We start from the raw sequence: 26,568 nt of genomic DNA on the forward strand, positions 1-26,568 counted from the left end.
CGCCATGGTCTGAAGTGTATGGGGCAGGTGCACTAAGGGCATGTCCGAATCCACTTTTGCTAGTTTAAGGCCAAAAAAAACTGTCTGAATGATTGAATTATTGGTATTAGCATTAGCTTTAGCCTCAGTATTAGCCACACTCCCCACTTTTCAAAAGTGATCCTGTTCTTCACGGCATCACATATATCCACCAGTCATCTTGAACCAAGCAGTAACATAGTTTCTTTAGAGCTGCCAGGCCTGTAGATGATGAATTAACAGGACTAGCATGGGTCACAGTTTGTTGTGTCACTGCCTTATTTTTCCCTCTTTTTCTAAACCCACAGCAGTCCATCATCAGCTACATTTTCCAGGCTGCTCAGGTCCCCGTGCGGCCGAGCGCCACAAGTCTGTGATTGGCTACATTTGGAGATGTATAGGAAGGTGTGTGCGTGTCAGCCGGGATCTTCTCTATGATGCTGACGGCACAATGAGGTCTGACAGAGGACAGTGGCCTGATAATGTAACCCACCACTGACAGATCTCATCTGTATATGGGCACTGAGAATGCAAACTAGCATTATTTCAACTTAGAATAGAAGGGGATGCTCAGAGATTACTTGTTTTTGAAATAGTTTTTATTTGGCATGTCTGATTTTGAATCATTTTAACTAAGTTTTTACACAATACTACAATTATTGGTCAGGGTGTTGCTATGTGGCTGCCAAGATATTTTGAATGGTTTTAAGCACATCGCTAGTGTTAGAGAGGTTTTAGCACATTCGCTTGTGGTTGCTAGGGTGTCATAGGCAGTCGCTAGAGTGTTGCTAGGATGTTTCGGGTGTTTGCTTACTTGTGATTGCCATACTTGTGAGAACAGGAAAAGGACAGAAGTGTCTTTAAGAAAATTTGAGAAAAAACAATACTTTACCAAATGTATTTTTAAGGTTGTCAAAAGGTGACCATGTTAACATATTAACAATATTTATTAACACATATACTAAATTTGTTATTACTTTATATTAGGGCTGTCAAAAGATTAATCGCAATTAATCGCATCCAAAATAAAAGTTTGTGTTTACATAATATATGTGTGTGTACTCTGTTAATTATTATTTATATATAAATACACACACAAGCATGTATATATTTAAGAAAAAAATATTATTTTTATATATAAAACATTTCTATGTATATATATTATAGATTATATAACTGTATATACAGTATATACATGCAAATATTTCTTAAATATATACATGAATGTGTGTGTATTTATATATAAATAATAATTAACAGAGTACACACACATATATTATTTAAACACAAACTTTTATTTTGGATGCGATTAATCGCGATTAATCTTTTGACAGCCCTACTTTATATATAGACACTATGTAAGAAACTTCTGGCTTTGAAGCTACTTTTCCTTTTATAATAGAATACCTTTATCTCTCAGTATAATTTGATGTTTATACATTATATTATATATCTGCAATTACATTTTTAGAAAGTCCCCATATTTTAGTCAAAATGTTTTTTTTTAAAACACCTGTTTTAAATGAGGACATACCATAATAGACAGCATTATAGTCTTTTATATACAGCTAATTATAACCCTATTTATAATGTTAGCCTACTACTCCTAACCCTAAAAATATTTATAATTTTACCTTTGAGGACATTCCCAAGGGAAGCTTCTGCAATCTTGTCCCCAAAGTAAAGCTATGTAAACATACATGTGCATTTTTCCTCTTCATGAAACCCCGGACTCTCACAACAAGCAAAGACAAGAAAAGAGACCCTTGATGCTTAAAGACAGATGTCCTATGTGCACTAATCTTTGTCCATGTGTTATTTTTGTTTTGAAATACTCCCACTGGCCTCATGCACCTGTGTTCTGGGGGACAGATGTGAGAGAAAGACACATTCAGCCTGATGTAACTGGACAAGTCTATACTGGATTGTGCAGTAGCGTCGGGATTCCCGCGTCCTCCAGGAGCAGGGAACGCATCAGGATAGGCCAGACACAATGCAGTCGAAGAGTGAGAAAAAGCTAACACGTTTAATGCACCGCTGCGGCCAAGGGAACATATGCATCTATTTATAGCACCGGTTTTAATGAGCCTTTAAACTGAAACAGACGCGAACAGGCACAAAGCACAACGCAATGGCCAACGCACGCACACGAGCTGATGCGCACAGATATAGGACTGCTCATGAGGTCCGATCCGTGAAAGGAGGATTGGACGACTTGTGCTAGGATCATCTCCTTAGGGAATGCAATTAGCTCGGCTGAGCCAGCCGATTGTGCTTGTGTTGCCTGAATGTTTAATCACTAATCAAACAAGCAGAAACTTCATTACACACACACAGACACACAGATACACAGACACGCACACACACACACACACACACACACACACACACACACACACACACACACACACACACACACACACACACACACACACACACACACACACACACACACACACACACACACACACACACACACACACGTATATGTACACCTGAAAAGAGCCCCATTACTGAAGCTGCTGGAGTGTGTCCAATGGGTCACTAATGGAGCACCTTGGTGTAAAAGAGGACAGTGCATGTACAGTAGAGAAACCATATGGTGACCTGCTTAAAACACTCGCTTTCTCGCTTCATTTTCACACATTTAGAGAGAGAGAGAGAGGGAGAAAGGGAGAGAAGAGAGTGAGAGAGATGAAGAACCTTTGGTCTGACGCAAGTGGGATAGTCACACAGACCAACATATCTGTAAACATTTGCTTTTAGTTACTGCTGTATCCTGGATGGGATGCAGGCAAAGGATTAAATACTTTCAGGAAATTCAGATATAGGGAATGTGTATATGATCTGAATATGATTTCATATGATAACTTATACAGTACATTAATACGATATTAATATCATCATTCATTTTTCTTGGTTTACATGCTTAATAATGGTCAAACATATAAAGCTATAGAAACGTTGCAAATTTTGGCCATTTTCTGAAAAAAAAATTATAAAATATAAATAAAATATATACATAAAATACAGTTTTATAAGAAATATACATTTTTCCTTAATTTAAGTAAGAAATATTTAGACTTTTTTTGCAGCCTCAGATTCCAGATTTCCAAATAGTTGTATCTCTGCCAAATATTGTCCTATCCTAACAAACCATACATCAATAGAAAGCTTATTTATCTTTAAGCTTAATTTAGCTTTCAGATTGTGTATAAATCTCAATTACAAAAAATTTACCCTTATGACGTTGGTTTTGTGGTCCAAGGTCACAAACGCAAATATAAAATTGTGTTTTTCATATATAAAACTAGCCGTCGTCGTCGTCATACTCAGATTCTAGTTACAACCCCAAATCAGAAAAAGTTGGGACCGTATGGAAAACGCAAAAAAAAGATTTCTGTGATTTAAAAGTGATTTCTAAATTTACTTTGACTTGTATTTCATTGCAGACAATATGAACACAAAATATTTCATGTTTTGTATGGTCAACTTCATGTCATTTGTAAATATGCATCCTTTCCTCTCATTCAGACCTGCAACACATTTCAAAAAAAGTTGGGACAGTAAAGCATTTACCACTTTGTAATGTTGCCATTCCTTTTCACAACACTTAAAAGACGTTTAGGGACTGAAGACACCAAGTGATGAAGTGTTTCAGGAGTAATTTTGTACCATTCTTCCTGCAAACAAGTCTTAAGGTGGGCAACAGTACGGGGTCTCCGTTGTCGCATTTTGCGCTTCAAAATGCACCACACATTCTCTATTGGAGACAGGTCGGGACTGCAGGCAGGCCAGTCAAGTACCCGTACCCTCTTCCTCCGCAGCCAGGGCTTTATAATGTGTGCAGAATGTGGTTTTGCATTGTCTTGTTGAAATATGCATGGACGTCCCTGGAAAAGATATCTTATTGATGGCAGCATATTATGCTCCAAAATCTCTATGTACTTTTCAGCATTAATGGTGCCTTCACAGAATTGCAAGTTACCTTTGCCAAGGGCACTGACACAACCCCATACCATGAGAGACCCTGGCTTTTGGACTTGTTGCTGGTAACAGTCTGGATGATCCTTTTCTTCTTTGGTCTGAAGCACACGGCGTCCATTCCTCCCAAAAAATACCTGAAATACTGATTCATCTGACCACAGTACACGTTTCTACTGTGTGATGGTCCATCCCAGATGCCTCCGAGCCCAGAGAAGTCGATGGCGCTTCTGGACACTGTTAAAATAGGGCTCCCTTTTGGCACAGTACAGTTTTAACTGGCATTTGTGGATGTAACTACGTATTGTGGTACTTGACAAAGGTTTGCCAAAGTAGTCCTGAGCCCATGTGGTGATATCGCTTATAGATGAATGACGATTCTTGATGCAGTGCCGCCTGAGGGATCGGAGATCACGGTTGTTCAGCTTAGGCTTGCGCCCTTGTCCTTTACGCACTGAAATTCCTCCAGATTCCTTGAATCTTTTAATTATGTTATGCACTGTTGAATGTGAAATATCAAAATCTCTTCCTATCCTTCTTTGAGGAACATTGTTTTTAAACATTTCAATAATTTTCTCACGTATTTGTTGGCAAACTGGCGATCCTCGGCCCATCTTTGCTCCTAAAGGATTAGACCTTTCTTGGATGCTGCTTTTGTACCAAATCATAATTACAATCACCTGTTGACATCACCTGTTTCAAATCACATCATTATTTAACAATTTTACCTCATTACTAGCCCTACATTGCTCCTGTCCCAACTTTTTTGAAATGTGTTGCAGGTCTGAATGACAGGAAAGGATGCATATTTACAAATGACATGAAGTTGACCAGACAAAACATGAAATATTTTGTGTTCATATTGTCTGCAATGAAATACAAGTCAAAGTAAATTTAGAAATCACTTCTTTTTTTTCTTTTTTCTTTTGCGTTTTCCATACTGTCCTAACTTTTTCTGATTTGGGGTTGTAGAATATGAGTCTGATACTGCTCCATTGGGCTGTGATTATGAGGCGTGTTTCAACCGAACCAGGAAAGAAAATGCCTCTGCACTCAATTGGATAGATCTACAACCAATCAGAGCAACGGAGCGATGCATAGTTGTCAACAGAACTCAACTGCAGGCACGCTGGAAGAAGTAGAAGAAGAAGATGAGTGTAAACGATCTTTGCCGGTGTTGTAAAAAATAATTTAAGAATACACAGAGTACTAACCAACTCGTCATCATTTTTAAGCGAAAAAATACAGGTGAATGTATATACGAACAAGTTCTCCGTTTAGGATTAGAACGAATTCAACCCTCACTCTTTGGTGACGTGGGCGATTACATTACTGTTGATCATCTGTCCATTATCGTATAAAGCCCGCCCTGACAATTTGATTGGACAAACAGTTCTGGTTCGAGCATAGTTGCTCCACAACAGATCAAGTCCAGACCAAACTTCCCGACCTCAAATGTTGTAGGCGTGGCTAAGTTCGGCTGGCATCCAGGCTAATATAAAAATGCAAACTACATTGTTTATAATAAAGAAGACTTTAGCCTTTATTCCTACTCCAGACAGACAGACAGACAGACAGATAGATAGATAGATAGATAGATAGATAGATAGATAGATAGATAGATAGATAGATAGATAGATAGATAGATAGATAGATAGATAGATAGATAGATAGATAGATAGATAGATAGATAGATAGATAGATAGATAGATAGATGATAGATAGATAGATAGATAGATAGATAGATAGATAGATAGATAGATAGATAGATAGATAGATAGATAGATAGATAGATAGATAGATAGATAGATAGATAGATAGATATGTGAGAGACATATATGAGAGACAAATATGAAAGATGGACAGAGGTGTCACCCTTCGACACCTCACAGACATCTACTGTAAATGCACAGCAATTTATGTGTTGATACACACAAACACACAAACGGACACAATCCTACTCAACGTGTGAGGCCTGACAAATGGGTTTAATTCCTCATCGGGGGCCAAAGTCATCTAATCTTTTACCACATAAAAAGGGGATTGGGTCTTAATCTGTAAAACAGCATACTGGAGTGTGATTCATGCTGGAGTGTGAACAGCCTTTAATCCACTTATTGATAGACACTCAGGCAAAACACTGACAGCCTCCTGCAATGTGTCCGATATCAAGCAGCAGACAGGACAGGTGCTAAATTACTTCACTGGAACAAGCTGAGATAGAAAACCAGAGCATTCATGCACAAAGCACACACATGCAAATGAAAATCTCTTTGTTTATTCCTAGTATTAAAGGAAGGATTTCCATGTTTGCAATTAGACTGAAGCACTTCTGCTTTTGAGATGAATATTATTAATCCTCTGTGACACCAGCAAACCCCGGTCAACCCAAGTCTCCAAGAAAAGGCCAGCAAGTGAGGTTCTAGATCCACACCTCCTAATTTGTGTGACACAACAGATGCACCTCCTCCTGAAATGTCACATCACACAGCGCAGGCAGCTCTCCTGCGATACGGCACTGCTGAGGGTGAGAGAGCGTGACACTGGCATGCTAATCAGGCTTCCAGTGCCCTCCTCAGGCAGGCTGATGATGGGATCAAGCTCTTCCTCAGTGTCTGTGTCAGAAACTCCATCCAGAGGCAAAGATAAAAGGATTTACACCTTGCACACAACTCTCCCTGGAGCTCCTTACCTCTCCAAAGGCAAGAGCACAATGCTGTTCAGTCATTCAGATACAGAGCGTCGCTTATTTACTTATTCACTTACTTATTTATAAATAAATATGCAGATTCTTGAGACATAAGGCAACTTTACCTAACATTAATTTAAAAATGTTTAATGTTTTATTTTATTTTTATTAATCTGAGTCTTTCACTAGAATGTTCTTAAAGGGATCCTATTAAGATCCTATGCATTTTTTACATTTTCAATTTTCTTAAGTATATAATGTTGCTGTTTGAGCATTAAAAAGTCTGCAAAGTTACAAAGCATAAAGTCCACTCCAAAGGGAGTTATTCTCTGTCTATATCAGAAAGCACTGTTTCTGAAAAAAACAGTGCTTACCCCCCGAAACGCCTCAACTGTGTAGTCTTAAGTTTTTTTCCAGAAACATGCACGACACAATGACATTTCCAAAACACACTCAAAGAGGTAGACCAATCACAACACACTGGTCCAGCTGACCAATCGGAAGGAGGGACTTCACAGAGACAGGAACTAAACAGAGCGTTACTGACAGACTGGGAAGAGTGGTGCTAAAATAATATAAAATATGAGAAAAATAATGTTTAATATAAGTAAACTTATGCTGTCATAGTTCAAAGTATCCCTCAGTATCCCTAATATTAAATACAATACTTAATTTGAACAAATCAAGCATGAAAACCTATTCTAGTAGACCCAAAAAACAAAATCAAGACTTTGTAAATTATCACTCACTCTCCATAAACTCATCTGCCCTCAAACGGCAACATGTTTCATGTGTGTTAAACATTCGAAAAACACAAATGTGTATCTTTTAAATATAACCACTATGTCCTGACAAAAGGATAAGATTAATATAAAAAACATTCTTTAATAAAGTATCACAGATATGGCACTTGCTTAAAGAATGCACAAGAAACCTGGTTTCCCATAAAATGAAATAAAAATGTTGCGAAACAATTTATCTACAGCATGTAGGCTATAAATAATGAATACACACTGCATTACTCTTGGTAAATGTTTGTATTTTAGTCAATAAAAGTGTGATTAATATCACATAGGACTATAATGCTGTTCGGGAGTCCTATTTGCAATGGTTAAAGAAAATATTATTAATTAGACATCAATCTTCAAATACAATGCTACAAACATTTTTAAATCACTGTATTTTTGACCCACCTGGAAGGCATTTATCTTGTTTGCTACATATTTCCATTTGCAAATATTGTAAAAATAATAGCTTAGAGCTTGGTTAATAATTTACAGCCGTGTCCCTGCGTTTTATCCGATATTTCTGAAAAAAAAAATCAAAGTCAACCTTTAACTTGAACATCCTCTTTCCATAATTCACCTGTTACTCCATGTTACAAGCATAACATGTCAGCTTCGTCTCATAAATTGTAACGAAATTGTTTATTTAGGATAACTTCCCTGATTTTAAACAAGTCCTATAGTAGGCTAGCATCACAGATAGATCAGCTAATGTAAAATATTGGTGTGAACTGACTCATTTTTTGCACAATAAATATTAATTAATACATCTTGCAACAGTCCACTGTGAGCCTTTTCCCCACACGTTTCTATCAGCAACAAAAAACTGCAGTGTCAGCGATAGTTCTCAGAGCAGCAGGATTTGCTAGCACTAGCAGTACCACTGTTCCATGGCTAGGTGGATCTGTAATAATGATCCAGGTTTTAGATCTATCACCTGAGGAATACTTTGAACTCTGACAGCATACGGTTACTATGGAGCGCTCGTGTGAGAAAGAGACGCTAATGTCTCTCTGCCCCTAGAGGGTTTCAGCTACATGTCCCATTGGAGGAAGGAATTTCCAGAGGCTTACAATAAACACACAAACACACACGACACGACTCCTGATCATGTGATGTATAAATGTCTCAACCAATCAATTCCATCTACGTTTAGCTCTGTCATTGAAATGAGATCCACACTGAATTCCACAGGGAAATCTTACTGGGTCTATTCATATGGAATACAAACAGAGGGGAAATGATACACACCCACACTCAAACAGAAAACAATGCTTATATTTCTGAGAAGCACTCTTCCAAAACATAGTGGGCAGGTGAAGCTGGTTATGTGGAGCAATATAATATCTCTATACCTCTACAATACTTCATTTTCCAATGAGAAGGCATCAGTTAAAGGAATATATTGGGTTGCTTCAATACAAGTTAACTTGCTTCAATACAAATTGGCATATAAAGTTGAATACCACAAAAATGTAGACATGTACCTTTCTTTTTAAAGGAACACGCCGACTTTTTGGGACTTTAGCTTATTCACTGTATCCCCCAGAATTAAATAATAAGCTAAAGTCCCAAAAAGTCGGCGTGTTCCTTTAAATATATATACACACACACACACACACCGATCAGGCATAAAATTATAACCACCTTCCTAATATTGTGTTGGTCCCCCTTTTGCTGCCAGAACAGCCCAGACCCATCGAGGCAGCATGGGCACCCTGACTGGTCTGCGACTATGAAGCCCTATACGCAACAAACTGCGATGCACTGTATATTCTGACACCTTTAACAGAACCAGCATTAAAGGATTAGTTCACTTTTAAATAAACTTTTGCTGATAATTTACTCACCCCCATGTCATCCAAGATGTCCATGTCTTTCTTTCTGCAGTCGAAAAGAAATTAAGATTTTTGATGAAAACATTCCAGAATTTTTCTCCATATAATGGACTTCAATGGGCTCCAAACGGTTCAAGGTCCAAATGACAGTTTCAGTACAGCTTCAAAGGGCTTTAAACGATACCAAACGATGAATAAGGGTCTTATCTAGCGAAACGATCAGTTTCTGCGAGAAACCGAGCAGTATTTATGCTATTATTTTACCTCTTATCCGACGAACATGATCATCTCTGAGCTCCACCATAACTTCCGCTAAGTGAGGTCAAAATACGAACGTGGTCATAGATGTATACGTAGATACCTCATTAGCGTTGCATGGATCAATAGAATGAGGAATCTAATATCGATTATATCTATGACCCAGCTCGTATTTTGACCTCACTTAGCGGAAGTTGAGCTCAATGCTCAGAGATGATCACGTTCATCTGATAAGAGGTAAAATAATAGCTTAAATACTGCTCGGTTTCTCGCAGAAACTGACCGTTTCGCTAGATAAGACCCTTATTCATTGTCTGGTATCGTTTGGTATCGTTTAAAGCCCTTTGAAGCTGTACTGAAACTGTCATTTGGACCTTGAACCGTTTGGAGCCCATTGAAGTCCATTATGGAGAAAAATTCTGGAATGTTTTCATCAAAAATCTTAATTTCTTTTTGACTGCGGAAAGAAAGACATGGACATCTTGGATGACATGGGGGTGAGTAAGTTATCAGCAAAAGTTTATTTAAAAGTGAACTACTCCTTTAACTTCTTGAGCAATTTGAGCGACAGTAGCTCGTCTGTTTGATCAGACCACACAGGCCAGCCTTCGCTACCCACATGCATCAATGAGCCTTGGCCGCCCATGACTCTGTCGCCGGTTCACAACAGTCAAAATGTAATATTTGAGTTGGAAAGTTGTTATTGATATTTTTATGGCTGTTTTAGGGTTTTAAGGTGTCAAAGCAAAAAAAAAAAAAAAAAAAAACTATAATATTGGATATAACTACACAGAAAAGGCAAGTGAGGGATTTTATTCACGCTAAAATCTTAACATGCATACTGTCTATGTCTTGTGGCTATACTATTAAAATCAGAGAGTATTTTAACGTTTACGGATTGGTTCCATTCTCTTCCATTGTTCTAAATTCACAACATTTAGTTTCTCCTAGTGTTGTCAAAAGTACCGACTTCGGTACCAAGTTGGTACTGACATTTTAAAAATGTGACAATACCAGCATTGTCCACTAGTATTTTGAGCGCCATTGAACGTATTCTTAAACACCTCTGATCGGCCATTGTGTTCATGCGCTCAACAGATACGTCTGTGATTGGCTACAATGATCAACGCTTTAGAATGTTGTAAATGGACATCTTTGCCACTCTTCACCAAGCACTTACACAGATACACACAGGAGCGTTTGAATGCAGGCTTTTATCAGCGGATCCCTGTGTTCTTGGTAACGAAGTCGGTACTTTTGACAACACTAGTCGCTCCAAGATTAAGGACATAAAACATAATATTTACTCTCCACAAACATTGTTAACATTTTAGTTTGAGCCACAATATCATGATTCAAGATCCATTCAGAAAGAGGGCAGGTTATTTTTCTCAACATACCTCAGAAAAGCGCTGAACATCCTGGGTCAGGGTTCCCACTCTGCTCCAGTTGTAAAAGTTGAGAAACTTCACCACAGCGGGGTTCACAGCATTGTCTGACGGGACCGTCCTGAAGAAATTTGGATACTTTTTCCTGTCTGCCAGGACAGGAGTTGTGGCCGCGAAAGAAAGCTGAAAAAGAATAAGGTTGAGTTTAGCCAAAGTCTCATCCAGATAAATCTGTTCAGTTGCAATTTTTCTTTGTAGGCTTATAAGTACAGTTTTTATCTGTTTGAAAGATCAAAATCTACTAAACTAAAAAAATTACGAAATAATCATAGAAAAAGGTGTGCAAAATCACAGGATACTGTGAAGTCTTATAAAAAAATGTAATAGCTTTTTATTAAAGGGATAGTTCACCTAAAAATGTATATTCTGTCATAATTTACTCACACTCAGGTTGTTCCAAACCTGTATGAATTTCTTTCTTCTGCTAAAAAACAAAAGAAGATATTTTGAAGAATATGGGTAACCAAACAGTTGATGGACCTGTATTTTCCCCCATACTATGGAAGTCAGTGGGGTCTGTCAATGTTTGGTTACCCATATTCTTCAAAATATCTTCTTTTGTGTTTGAGGGTGAGTAAATGATGACAGAATAAAAAAAATTGGGTAAACTATCCCTTTAAGTGTAATAGAGCACTATGGCGTATTTGGACTGAGATTGTGTTCACGTTCAGCTTTCTGCAGCATGTTGGATCGAAGGCAAATGGCCGGCCCATATAGCCAGTGTGCCAGGACTCCAGGAGTCTTCATTGTAGGTGTGAATGAATCAACACACTTACACGTCTCTATAAAAAGACGGCTCTCACACCTTTGGTGAGTGCCTGTGGTGAGTGGAGCCATGAACGGTTGCACTGCTGATGGTCAAACTCAGCATATCAGCTTGCGGATGTAAGTGTGTATTAAGATGCATTATCAAGCATTACATTTTGTGTTTGCACTCCATAGGGTTCAACATTCGGGCCAGTAGTTCAGAGTTTGAATTGCACTGCCAACATATACACCGACCCCAGCAAAAAAATATAATATTAATACATAATATTAATGTATATAGTTTATTTCTAGCTAAAATTGAGCAATATTCATAAGTATCAGAAAAATTTATTCATAATTTAAATTAAACATTTAACCTTAAAAAACAAAACAAAACCATGTTTTTTTACATTTGTAAATAGCTGTAATTTGTAATAGCCGGGACTTTTACAGCTATAATGTAACTGTGACAGCTCTAGCTCCAACTTCTTTTTCTGGGAAATTATGGCAGAGGGTGCATTGTTATTGTTTATGATTTTTAACCCATTTTAACTGATGTTTCCAGGATTAACACTACCAATTTTGACAAAACCCTTTTACCCTTGGTGACGTATGCAACATACCCAAATGTTTCCGTATGCAAGGCATATTATCATGTACACGATCAGCCAATCATTGGAAGGTAAGGTGAGCAAGTGAATGGTCTGAAACTCTCTTACACAGCTTCATGGAGCATTTCTGCTCCATCTAGCTCTCCTCTGCCTCAAGATACACAAATATTAATAAGATTCTTTTAAAACGCTTCTATATACTGTTCAAGTATTGCATGCTAAGCATGTTTAAATCTTTTGAGCTTTCTAAAAGGAGGCCGTTTAAAAGAGGCTTCACACTTTTGAAGACTTTTTTGCTCAAAACATGCCCTCTTTAATGTTGTCAAACACCAGGCAGAGCATTTTAAGCCTCAGCTGGAGTGAAAAACAAGCCAAGAACATCATGGTATGATTTTTATGCCAGTGCTCCCGTCAGTAGATTAACAAATGTTCCTCCGGTTATAATACATCCTGAGGGTTGTTAGTCTCTCAGAGATAAACATATGGAAATGCTTTGAGTTCAAATAGCAAAAGCCGTCTTATACTTGTTAAAGGAGCACACTCTTTGCTTACAGTCATAAAATGTCTGTCGGGTACGCGGTTGCACATTCAATTCGGTGAAATTTTCATTGCAAGGCAAAAAAAAAAAATCTAAACTGAATAGTGAATGAAAATGTAATCATTCAAAAGCTACATGTTGATGTTTTTGTGAGAATTTATATGGATGGCTTGTTGAATTTGCAGGTGATTTAAGCAGCAATTTGCATATAGTACTAACAGAGTAAACTGCATTTCAAGAGCACAAGAAGGCACCTCAATATAAAAATGTGACAAGTTCTATTCAATTCTTGTCTACATCAGGGTTTTACCTGAAAATGAACTCGGAATAGGACAGTCCTTTGCTTGGGATTGGATCAACTAAATTACTTTTCCTGTGAATAGAATTGAGGATGAAATGGAATTGACTTTTGCTCTAAAGTGTGCATTGGCCGTGACCCCTGACCTCTGGCAAGCTGTGTGAACAGTTTCTCATCTCATCTCATTTGTGGCCCCTCTGGTGAATGAAGTGGTGACGTGATCACATGAACACAGTGCTGAAGGGAACATGGTCTAAATACAGCTTGTTAGGTCTACTTTCTGATACAAGGAGGCGATTCAGGCTCCGTTCCAGTCAAGTCGAAATTATTTGTATAGCGCTTTTAACAATACACATTGTTTCAAAGCAGCTTTACAGAAAATCATGATGTTAATGTTTATAACTTCAATAATTTAGCAAGCATTTAGATGCTAGATTAGAGCTGGGCGATATAATTTACATTTTAGGATATAAACAATAAAATTGAGATTTGTTAGATAGTAACGCCCTACGCAAGTATAACGTATGTATGCGGATAAAGTTGGATATACTTATACAGTATATCTAACTTTATATAAACAGCTGGGTGATAATATAGTTACATTTTGTGACAAAATAGAAAATAATGTAGTTGAGATTTGCTATGCATTGTTCTGAGTATAAGAAAAAAATGGGGTGGTCTTATGTTCAGGGTCTATATTTCACAGCTTTCAGTCACGTGATGTCGTGGATGCCTGGAGGGCAAAACAGCCATAGAACTGCAGCTCAATTTTCCATTTTAAAAACAAAAATATGTGATGCAAGGTTTTACTCACATAAATATTGATCAGCGAACATAAAAAGAAGCCAAACAAACGAATGACGTGCGAGAACAAACGTGCTGCGTAACACACAAGAATGAAACTCATTGGTTACGCAGCCTGTTTGAGTTTCAACAAGAGGTTTGTTCTTGCACGTTATTCAAGTTTGGTTGAGTTTATATGCGAGTAAAAGCTGAAATTCAATCTGTTCATCATAAAAAGCGATCGAGTCCCTTCAGAAAATGTGGACTAAACCATTCAATTCATATGGATTAGTTTTCTGATATCTTTATGAACTTTTTGAAGAGTCAAAGTTGCAATTGCGTAGGCTGTCTACAGAGGGCTCAGAGAACTCTCCGATTTCATCAAAATGAGGGTGAGTAATTAATGTCAGAATTTTCATTTTTGGGTGAACTAACCCTTTAAGTGCCTTAAAGGGATAGTTCACCCAAAAACACATTTTTTGTTTATCTGCTTAACCCCAGGGCATCCAAGATGTAGGTGTCTTTGTTTCTTCATATTAAACAATGTGGCTCGTGGCGACACATTAACGTCTTAAGACACGAAACAAGAAACCGAACAGTATTTAAGTTATTTTTTTACCTCTTATCAGACGAATGTATTCTAGTATTCCCAGCGCCATAACTTCCGGCGAATAAGGTCAAAATACTGGCGCGATCAAATATATGTGAGATGTTGGTCCAGTGGGTTAACCATGGAATTGATATGCAGAACGTTGCTGGTTCGATTCCAGCGGTCACCACCAGTGTGTCCTTGAGCAAGGCACTTTACTCCTTGTTGCTCCAGGGGGATTGTCCCTGTAATAAGGGCACTGTAAGTCACTTTGGATAAATGCGTCTGCCAAAATGCATAAATAATATATATATATATATAATACACACATATATATACGTAGATGCCTCATTCGACTGATCTGCGCAGGCACTAATGAGGAATCTATGTATATATCTATGATCGCGCTGCTATTTTGCATGCATTTTGACCTTATTCATCGGAAGTGATGGCGCGAGTGACGGCTGATGCAGAGCCATAGAAAAAAATTCAATACATTTTTAAAAATGGATAAGTTTTCTTACACAAACGCATCGATTCGCTTCAAAAGGCCTTTATTAACACCCCGGAGCTGCGTGGAGCACGTTTTTTGACGGACAGATGCATTTTTTTATGGACTTCAAAAACAGTGCAACTATTACTGCTATTATAATGCTTGGATTAGCCAGAACATTTTTAATATAACTAAAGAATGTCATATACACCTCGGATGACTTGAGGTTGAGTAAATCATGGGCTAATTTTCATTTTTGGGTGAACTATCCCTTTAATGCTCTAAAACAGTGATATTAAAAGATCAAATTCATTTCTGCATACTATACAGTATACAGGCGAGCAAATGAGCCCAGAATATGGTTTTCGATGGAAAAAACACTTAACGAGAAGCCTTGTGTTGCGTTTATATTGTGTTCATCTAATTGCCTGTACAGAGTAAGCATCATCAATAAGGTGCATATTGAATTTAATCTTTTAATATCACTGTCTTACTACAGTTGGTAAAGCTGGTAAAAATGACTGGCGGTCAATGGAGAAAAGCCTTGTTTCGCCCTACAGGTGGGCGTTCCTATAACAATTTGACGTCATGTGAAAACTATGAATACATCCGCGACAATAGGGAACACAAAATAAGTGTAAAACTAGTGTGCCCCTCAGGACTGAAGCGACACCTGAAGTTTACAGTGCCAGGGGACCTCATGATGGCGAGTGACCGTCCAGAACAGAGCGGTTCAAAAGTCGGGCAAGTAAACCAGCAGAGGTTATGATACAAACTTTAAGCTCATGGTGATAAACGCAGCAGAGTCATCAAACAACTCTCATTAAGCAGCCAAGAAATACGGTGTCAGAGTGTAATGTTAGAAGATGGCGAGCCCAAAAAGACTTAACATTTTTAGTCTTAAAAATGCTAAAAGTCAAAGAAAAGCTTATTGCGGTCCTAAAAGCGGCCACGCAGCAAATGTGTCAGTACGTCGACGAAAAAAGAAATGAGGGGCTGCCCATAACCAGGGCCTCATCCAACTGAAGGCATTGGATATTGCCAAAGAGCTGAACATACCCACCGAGGCCCCTCATTTCTTATTTGGGCGACATACTGACAAACATGCCAAAAATGTATTCGAAGTGGGCACTTTGATGAGGTGTAAGAGTGATGCGGCGTAATGGAACAAGTCTTGCCCAGCGCTTGCCCTCCAACATCAGGGAGAAACCACTATCTTTTCAGCGCTATGCGATCGGCCTAAGGAAAAAACATTCATATCCTCTGGATCAGATAACTAATGCGGATCAAACACCTGTGGTTTTTGACATGCCAACATCTGTCACTGTACCCAAAAAAGGTGATTAATTGTGAAATCTGCTGGAAATGAGAACTACAAGTTAATTTTAAGGTATGCCATAAAGTGTTTCTTTTTAAATTTGATTGTTGGGACCAGTATTTACCATTCTTTCAATATAAAAATTAAAATATGAACAAGTCTGGTTACACTTTATTTCGATAGTCCACTTTAAACATTCTACTAACTATAAGTAACTTTGCAACTACATGTCAACTAACTGTCATTAGAGTATTAGTTGACTGTCAGTAGACTGGTAGGTTATGGTTAGGTGTTAGGGTCCGGGTTAGTAGAATATGTTGAATTGTATTTGCCAAGTTACTTATAGTCAGTAGAATGTCTGTTGGGGGACCAACAAAATAAAGTTTTAGTAAATATTAAGCAGACAGTCTACAAATACTCTAATGACAGTTAGTTGACATGTAGTTGCCAATTTACTTATTGTTAGTAGAATGTCTAAAGTGGACTATCAAAATAAAGTGTTACCAAAAGTCTTTATAAAATACAAGATTTGGTGCTCAAAACGATACATCTTGAAAGGGTGGGGGGGGTCATCTTATATTCAGAACAATACGGTAGTATATATCATTTTACGTGAATGCAGTGTATGTATATTGTAATGTATATAAGATGCCTTGATGTCTTCTGCCTACTAGCACTAGCACTCTAACCATCATGATGGAACCTTATAAGTGACCATTTTGCCTTAATCTTTTGATTTGCTTGATGTCGTCAATGCTTAAAGGGATTTTGCATCCAAAAATGAAAATTCTGTCATCAAATATAGCTTTTTATCTTCCAAAGAACAACATGAGGGTGAGTAAATGGTTCATTTTTAGGTGAACTGTGTTTCACCTAAACACAAAGGGATTCATCAGGCACTCATTTCGCCTTAAAGTGAACGTCATATGACACATTTTCACAAATTTACCCGAGTTGAACCTCCTTACGGATACAAGCAAGCTGAATTTGCCATGCAGTGAAGAAAAAAACTCTCTTAATTCTTTTCCTCAACTCACAATAGTGTGCTGGTGTGTACACACCCTGACAGCCAGATAACTCGTGAATAACAACAGTCTATATTTCAATGAATTCCATTAAACCCTGTTAGAAACATTTAGACCTGTGAATATTTAGACAAGGGAACAAACAGATTTGGGTGGGATTTATTTACACTGTTATATTATATGGGAAATGTGTGAACTAAAGCTATAGCTGACAGCAGACATCAGAACTGACATAATCACACCACCTGCTCTGTGTTTCAAGAGGAAGGAGGGTGAGCTGAACATCCATTTTTCTTTTTAATATGGGTATGAGCAAATAAAAGGGGATTATGATGGATTGAAGTAATCTAATATAATGATTTTGTGTCCTCAAAGAGAGTTATTGATGTTAATCAAGGTAGGGTTAATTGCAGTGCTGAAAAGATAAGACATTACCATTCCTGATAATGACACAGGTTAGTATTCTGTGGTTCTCTTTGAAGCCAAGTGTGCATTAACTCACAAATAGACAGTATCTAGATTGGTCTGGTTTTGGCCTTTTCAGACCTGCCTCAAAAAAGCTATTTCCTCACTGACAATCTTGAAAGAAGAAGCCAATCTTCACAGGACAGTGATGTCACGCCTGTTGAACGTTTCAAAGCCAGTACATTCAATTAAAAGCACTTAAAGGGACAGTTTCCTGGAAATGAAATGTATGTTATCATTTAACACACTCATGCTGTTTCTTTCCTCTGTGGAACACAAAAGATATTTTGAAAAAAATGTCTGAATGTTATTGTTGTTCTTGTTTTTTGACTGTACAATAAAAATTAATGGGTTGCAATGTTGTTTTGGACCTTATCGACTTCAATTATATGGGCAAAAACAGTTTAAACATTCTTCAAAATGCCTTATTCGATTTTCCATCCACAGAAGACAGACAGAAACTTGTCCTTTTAGACCTTAGACAGCCCAAGTTCCTATTTGCATTCATCGTATGAAAATTAACTTGTGTTACACAGAAAATAAATATATGTTGAAGTTAAATTTTTGAGTGAACTGTCCCTTTAAGTAATTTAAAAATCTGGGCTACAATGGGATGCTCAAAGATCATGTGACACTGAAAACTCCATTACAGGAATAATTTACATTTTAATATTCAAATTAAAACAAATTATTATAAATTGTAATATTTCACAATATCACTGGTTTTACTGTAGGCTATTTTTGATCAAATGAATGCAGCCTTAGTGAGCATATGTGACTTTAAAAATCATTTAATTCTTACAGAATTTTTAATGGTAATTTATGTTTTTACTAAGTATTGTGTTTCAAATCTGATGGGAGGGTCTTTTTGACAATGAGAAAAATAATTCAAAATGAATGCCTGTTCTCTATATATTTTATATACACTGAACAAAATTATAAAAGCAACACTTTTGTTTTTGCCCCCATTTTTCATGAGCTGAACTTTTTCTATGTAGGCCTACACAAAATATTGTTCACAAATCTGTCTATGGCCCTGTCCACACGAACACGGGTATTTTCAAAACCGCAGCTTTTTCTACGCGGTTTGGCTGTTCGTCCACATGCAAACGCAGTATCCGGTTACTGAAACCGGACTTTTTTGAAAACTCCGGCCAGGGTGAAGTTTTTTAGAAACTCCGGTTACAGCGTTGTCGTGTAGACGGTGAAACCGGAGATTTCGGCTTGTTAAGTCGAAATGTGCGCCGTTATCGCTTTTGTAATACATGAGTGGAGTCTATGCAATGGCGGACGTAACTTTTAATAACTCTGCTAACAGCGCTTATTACATATATATACAGATACATGCGCAGTTATCTCATTGTATTGCAGAACAGAGGCGCCAGAATACAATAATACAACATAGTAAGGAAAGTGTGTGAAGCTTCAGTCCACTTGAGCCCTGCCCCTGTGTATATGCAGTTACCTGTCACTGTCACTGAGTCCAAAGTAAACTTGTAGAAGGGTTTCACTGAGCCCATGGCATCCCTCAGTGCATCGGTGCCGTGGATGGGACCCATGTGGAAATCAAGCAGCCAATCATAGCGCGGTTTTGCGTTTTCATGTGGATGGAGATTTTTTTTTTAAACCGTGCTTGTGTGGACGCGATTGTTTTTTAAAACGGAGGAGGAAAAATTCTGGTTATAAAAATACCCGTGTACGTGTGGACTAGGCCTAAATCTGTGTTAGTGAGCACTTCTCCTTTGCAGAGATAATCCATCCACCTCACAGGTGTGGCATATCAAGATGCTGATTAGACAGCATGATTATTGCACAGGTGTGCCTTAGGCTGGCCACAATAAAAGGAGAAGTGCTCACTAACACAGATTTAGACAGATTTGTGAACAATATTTGAGAGAAATAGGCCTTTTGTGTACATAGAAAAAGTCTTTGAGTCTTTGAGTTCAGCTCATGAAAACTTGGGGCAAAAACAAGAGTGTTGCGTTTATAATTTTGTTCAGTGTACATCTCTATGTACTGCTTCACCCAAAGTGAACGTGAAAAAAATGTGAATTCAAATGTACTGTGCAAATGTACAAAAAGCTCAACCCTCTCTTCACAAATGAGAGATCAAAGAGTTGAATATCTAACAAACCTAAGAAGCAATTTGTTCTTGTGCAGCATATTAGCAGATTTACAGCCTCTATCAGAGTTTAATCCTGCTTTCACATCAATGGCCAACTGCAGAATAAGAGTCATGCCACATCACCCCGTCACTCATCTCAGCTCAATGAAGTGCCTGTTGTTCAAAACACACAGATTAGTGCTGCCAATTAAGGATTTTTTTTATCATGCTAGGGCCACTAAATCCAAATGCACCTACGGGACTCACTGAGCATTAAGGGGTCTCTTGGAGGTTGCTCTAATCTTTGTTTAGTGGAGACTAGCCTACATGCTAAATGCTCCATCCTCACAAGGGAAAAGTCAGAGCATAATGCACTCACAAACAACCACGTTCTCTCCACAAGGACTGAAAAAAAAGATAAGGGATAGTTCGACATTGTTTTTTGCTTTTAAAACCTCTTTAAGGAGGATAACAAATACACCTAAAACCATCATATTCAAAAGAAACTGACGAGTAACAGAAATATATTGCTCCCAAATGGTGTAGTTTCAGCATCCACCAACAGGGGCTAACTAAGCCATGCTGGCAAGCCAACCCTTGACTCCTTGACAAAAATAATGACTCATTGTGTCTGAAATCGCATACTATCTAGTATGGACTACACTACATTTGTAGAAAAGTAGTTTTGACTGTTCTATATAGTATTAATATGTGTATTATGAATGGAATGCGGACGTACTACATCCACCATGTTGTCACTGTTATGTGACCTACACCGCCAGTTGTGTCGGTTCACCGGCATTCACAACTCCTCTCCCGTGGCCTCATGGGATAGTAGTAAGTCAATCGGGTACTTTTTGCCTTTTTGTCCTTGTTTTTCGAAAACTATGTATTCAGACATACTGCTCTGTTGGCAAAATGTATTTCATATACTACAAGTATTCAATTTTGGACCCTGCAACTGTTTCTCTAGATGGGTTTCTTGAACACCACCCCCATCAGCCATTGGCGAGACAAAAAGACAGTCCAGCCCCCAAACTCATGCCATTGGTTAAACCAATGCTGCTTTTTTGTGCTAGCTGGACTGCTCAAGTACACAGAGCAATATTTTGATAGCGCCCCAGTGACTGGTTCTCAATACTCTAATTGATGCTTCCTCATTTCTCGCTCCTCCATCCTCCAGCCCGTAACCTGGAAATCAATCGAAGTCCAGCATCATGAGAGATTTATCAATTCTCTAAATACTGTGAGGATGCGAAGCCTAAGGGCCCTATCTTGCACCCAGCGCAATTGACTTTGTACACCGACGCATGTGTCATTCCTATTTTGCACCCGCGCAAAGCGCGCTTTTCCCTCCACAGAAGCACGTCGTTAAACTAGTGAATGAACTTGCGCTACCTGGGCGGTTCAGCGCAAAAAAGGAGGCGTGTTCCGGCGCAAACAATCCCTGGTGCTATTTTGCTGTTCCATTAAACAATTGCGCCACTGACCAGAAAAAACCTAGTCTAAAGTCAGTGGCGCGTTGCGCGTTGTTCATTATGCTATTTTAAGGGCGCATGCTTGACCATAATGTATAGCGTGCACAACGCGCATACACTTTGCTCATGTAATCTACACAGATGCAACAGTTATTTTTGCAAATCATAAATTGTTACACTAAAAAATATTAACACATGAGATGACGGAAATCATTGTGGTGTGCCACGAAGATGTGAAAAAATAGGCATAAATCTAGCTTACAAATTATTCAGGCTAATTGTAGTCTAATAATTAAGGAGACCTGTTTGCCCAATAGTGGCAACTTTTGGCAAGACATATATGTATATAAGGACATCTAACAAATTGGTTTGTCCGTCAAGAACCAGGAAAAAAAATCGGTGAGGGTGGACGCAGCGATGTCCTCTGCTGGCGTCAGGTCCTGAGTAGAGGCAGATCCACCTCCCGTTACACGGCGTGCCCGATTGATGCTGGCAAGCTTGGACTTTCCCCGTCTTCTGATGTCATTGTAGCGCTTGCGGCACTGGTGCGACGTCCTGGGGATGCCAGCTGATGAAACAATTGTGGCTATTTCCTCCCACGCCTGTTTAACCGACGCTATTTTGGGTGGGTTTCTCCCATCCCCATACAACACAACTTCTCTGTCTTTCACTGCTCTTACAAGAACATCAGTCTCCTCGGCTGTGAACCGCTCCTGGCGTGTGCCTGGTAAATACGCCATAATAATAGCAATCCATAATGGAACTTGCGCACCTGCTTTTACAGGGAATGTTGGATGACGCTCTGATTGGTTTATTCACGTTACGCCCAAACCACACCTATGAATAATGAAGCTACTTCAGACCAACCCATTTTAGATTTGCGCCGGGCGCAAGAGCCATTTATCCCGCCGGGAAAATAGCAACAGCGCCGAGACCCGCCCACAAAGTTACTTGCGCTTCGCGCTTTGACACTTGCGTTTAAGATCGTTAAAATAGGGCCCTAAGAGTGACCATAAAAGTGACTATAAAAGAGGAGTTTTATAGTACATTTTAAAATGAATATCTACCCATCTTTCGTACTGTGCATTATTATGTTGTGATCACTAAATATACTTGCAATTAGTGTTGTGTTTACATTTTTTAGATTTATAATATCAGCCATTTATAAGTTTGGCTTGCTGGTACTTGTCAGAATTTCAATACTTGTGCATCGTTTAAAAAGGAAGAGGTGCAACACGTACTCTATGACCAACTTCACTTAGGAATTGTTTACACCTGGTGTTAAGATTGGTCAATCGGATTACAAGTAGACGAGGGAGACACATTCCCGTTTACACCTGGTACTTTAAAGGGATAGTTCATCCAAAAATGAAAATTCTGTCTTCATTTACTCACCCTCAAGTTGTTCCAAACCTGTATGAGTTTCTTTGTTCTGCTGAACACAAGCGAAGATATTTAGAAGAATGTTTGTAACCAAGCAGATAGAGCAACCATTGGCTCCCATAGTAGGGGAAAAAAATACTATGGTAGTCAATGGTTGCTCTATCTGCTCTATGCAGGTTTGGAACAACTTGAGGGTGAGTAAATGATGACAGAATTTTCATTTTTGGGTGAACTATCCCTTTAATCTATTGTCTCTTTTGTCCACTTTTAACTACTTCTGTCCTGATTTCTTCGAGGGGAGGGTCTATGGGCGGGTACAGTAAATGTATGGATTCTTTCCAGATCTTTCAATCTAATGGACAAAAAAAGCTTGCGAAATGTACATATGAACGCGACTGGAGATGACTGAAAAACATACAAAAAGCAGCTTTTGCTTCTGCTCTGATAGCCTCAGACCACACCAAACGCTGCGAGTGTGTGTTAGAAAACAGGAATGGTGAGGGAACGTTGTGCTTGGTATGTTTTTCGTCTTCAAACCAAATTTGAGTCTTCAGCAGAGAAAGTTTAAGAGAAAGTCTGGCTAGTGCACTTCCCGTAATGTTTATGCGTTAAGTCAGTAGGTGAGAGCCAGTCTTTTGTGGCTGTTCAAACGCATTCGACCACATGAGCGTTTCCGGCATGGGAGGTGGGTGCGCCAACAAGCCTCCAGCATTAGTTGGCTCCCACAGCTCTTACTAGCTGTCCTTATATATAACTTTTTTAAAGCTATAACTTTTATTAATTTTAAAGCCTAAGTGCAAAGTATGACGTGGACTTGGTGCTATCCATTTGTAGCTTGATTGAATGGAGGCAGATCTGAATGCGAGTTTACAGTCGATTGTAAGAAAGGGATGGCTTTAGGTGGACTAAATGATTGGAAAAGGAAACATGTGTCACCAGAGAGAACTCAGTCAATTCAGCGGAAGATTGTCTTTTTTTAAAACTTATTGCAACATACAGGGAGTGCAGAATTATTAGGCACGTTGATTTTCTGATCATATTTTTTTTCCAGGCACATTTGACCAATTCCAAACCACAGTAATCCTAATAACTACTATTGATTTAGTATTTAATAATGTATAAGTGATATATAATTGTTCATGAAGGCTGGAAATGAAAATCACCTTATATTCAGGTGTGCAGAATTATTAGGCATGTTTTCTTTTACAGATAAATTGAGCCAAAAAAGAGATTTAACTTAGTATTAAATGCCCATGAGAAGGATGCAATACTAATGCAAAACTAGACATTGCAGTTAAGGCATGACCATTGGACAGTGAAATGCTCGTTGGGTCAGCAGGATCTGACAAAAACAGGTGGTGAAGAAAAGACACCTGTTAACTGCAAAAGAATTAAGAATTAAGGTGAAGAATTAAGGGTGAAACCATCAGGAACCCTTTAGTCTCCAGCGCCACCATTTTCCAGAGCTGAACCTACCTGGAGTCTCCAGAAGTGCAAGGTGTCAGGATCTCAGAGACTTCAGTTAGGTAAAGAATCCTAAAAAATGACCCCCACTAGATAAGAATCACAAGCTGAAGTGTTGTAAAATACATGAAGAAGGTTTTTTTATAGGCTTTATGGACAGATAGGTTGGGAATGACTCTTGAAGGACCAGCACCACATCCTCTAGTACCACTGTTTGAAGAATTCATCTTCCAGAATCTGGCAGTACGTTTTGGGAGTTCATTTTTAGTCCATCTCTGCAAAACGGACTTCAGGATGGACTAAAATGAACTCCCAAAACGTACTGCCAGATTCTGGAAGATGAATTCTTCAAACAGTGGTACTAGAGGATGTGGTGCTGGTCCTTCAAGAGTCATTCTCAACCTATCTGTCCATAAAGCCTATAAAAAAACCTTCTTCATGTATTTTACAACACTTCAGCTTGTGATTCTTATCTAGTGGGGGTCATTTTTTAGGATTCTTTACCTAACTGAAGTCTCTGAGATCCTGACACCTTGCACTTCTGGAGACTCCAGGTAGGTTGCAGCTTTGGAAAATGGTGGCGCTGGAGACTAAAGGGTTCCTGATGGTTTCACCCTTAATTCTTCACCTTAATTCTAAATTCTTTTGCGGTTAATAGGTGTCTTTTCTTCACCACCTGTTTTTGTCAGATCCTGCTGACCCAACGAGCATTTCACTGTCCAATGGTCATGCCTTAACTGCAATGTCTAGAATTGCATTAGTATTGCATCCTTCTCATGGGCATTTAATACTTTTTGACTTTTCAGTCTGAGTTAAATCTCTTTTTTGGCTCAATTTATCTGTAAAAGAAAACATGCCTAATAATTCTGCACACCTGAATATAAGGTGTTTTTCATTTCCAGCCTTCATGAACAATTATATATCACTTATACATTATTAAATACTAAATCAATAGTAGTTATTAGGATTACTGTGGTTTGGAATTGGTCAAATGTGCCTGGAAAAAAAATATGATCAGAAAATCAACGTGCCTAATAATTCTGCACTCCCTGTATGCATGGATGAACTCTTCACAATAAGATCAATAACATGCATTTAGAAAATGGATAGAATTAATTTTCATTTCATGCTGACAAGAAACTTGCATATCGGTGCATCTCTAATTTTACAAATACATCTTGCTTCAGTACTTCCCTCCTTGCATTTCATCCCTGCACACTTACATCTTAAGAGGGAACCGCTAAGAGACAAGGACAGGAAACAAATGTGCACAATTAAGAAATGAGAAGCACCCAGTGACACTTTTCGGCAGACTCAACCCACGCATGGCTTATACTTACAGCCGTCTCTGCATATTAAACCTGGATAGGAGAAAGAATGTTAACATTTAAAGCATTACCTTTAAATAGTCTGAACTGCACCTTTAAAGCATCTCTCTGAATTCAAGCCAGCTGCTCTGTGAACTCTATGTAATGACATCTAATGCATCACTTCCTGTAGAGCACATGATCAGTCTGAGCACTCGCTTTCTCACCGTGAGAGAATAAGAAAGCAAGTTATCATACAAAATTAGCCTCTCTCCATCCCACATAGATCCTTAGCAGCAGGAGGCCGGGCATCTCAAGGTGATATTCAACCTTCAAGCGTCTTATCTAAATGCAAGTTCTCTTTACATCACAGTATAAGGGAAGTGCGTACTTCACATTCACTCTCATTCCGGAATTCTCGAAGAATGCATTTATGCACTTCTAGAGTAAAATAACCACATGCTATACCAAAAGGATCAAACAACATTTTCACTTCACAAAATACATTTCATTCAAACAAACTCTTCAGCGGCGTTATACGTCTTGCCATGTGTCTAAGGCAGGTGAAATCTTATTGGTCTCCGAATCCTGCTCTCTCCTGTCTCTTCATCCTGTTGCTTGCGTCGCCACAGAGTTTTAATTGCCACCCCCTGCCAGAGACAAAGCCGTGCCGACAACCCGCGTCTTCTTTCCATCAATCTCCCAGTGCCAGTGTTAATTAAAACTGCACAGAGGAGTCACTGCCTGTCACACCTCTCAGCTCCACAGCCTGGGACTGGAAGGTCACAGTGCTCACCTAATAAGTCCAATAAAGGGGACATGGGAATTTGTACTCTAGAAAAACACCAGATGACTTTGATACTCTAAAGGTGAACAGGATGAATGAAGTTTGAGAGGAAAAATGTGTGGTAAAATCTCCAAAAGCCATTCCATTTACCTTACACT

General features: G+C 38.6%; 1 protein-coding gene across 1 annotated transcript in view; it reads right to left on the bottom strand.

Annotated features, from left to right (window-relative positions):
* The window catches only part of gabbr2 (gamma-aminobutyric acid (GABA) B receptor, 2), a gene marked incomplete at its 5' end in the record, with an annotated part of 280,013 nt that overhangs the window by 96,767 nt on the left and 156,678 nt on the right, over positions 1-26,568 (bottom strand). The window contains one exon of the mRNA XM_079830006.1: positions 10,973-11,143. Within this exon, the coding sequence (XP_079686132.1) occupies positions 10,973-11,143 (171 nt within the window). The remainder of the gene's footprint in view (positions 1-10,972; positions 11,144-26,568) is intronic.

The sequence above is a fragment of the Gobio gobio genome (assembly GCF_949357685.1).
Source record: "Gobio gobio genome assembly, chromosome: 11".
Taxonomy (NCBI): Eukaryota; Metazoa; Chordata; class Actinopteri; order Cypriniformes; family Gobionidae; genus Gobio; species Gobio gobio.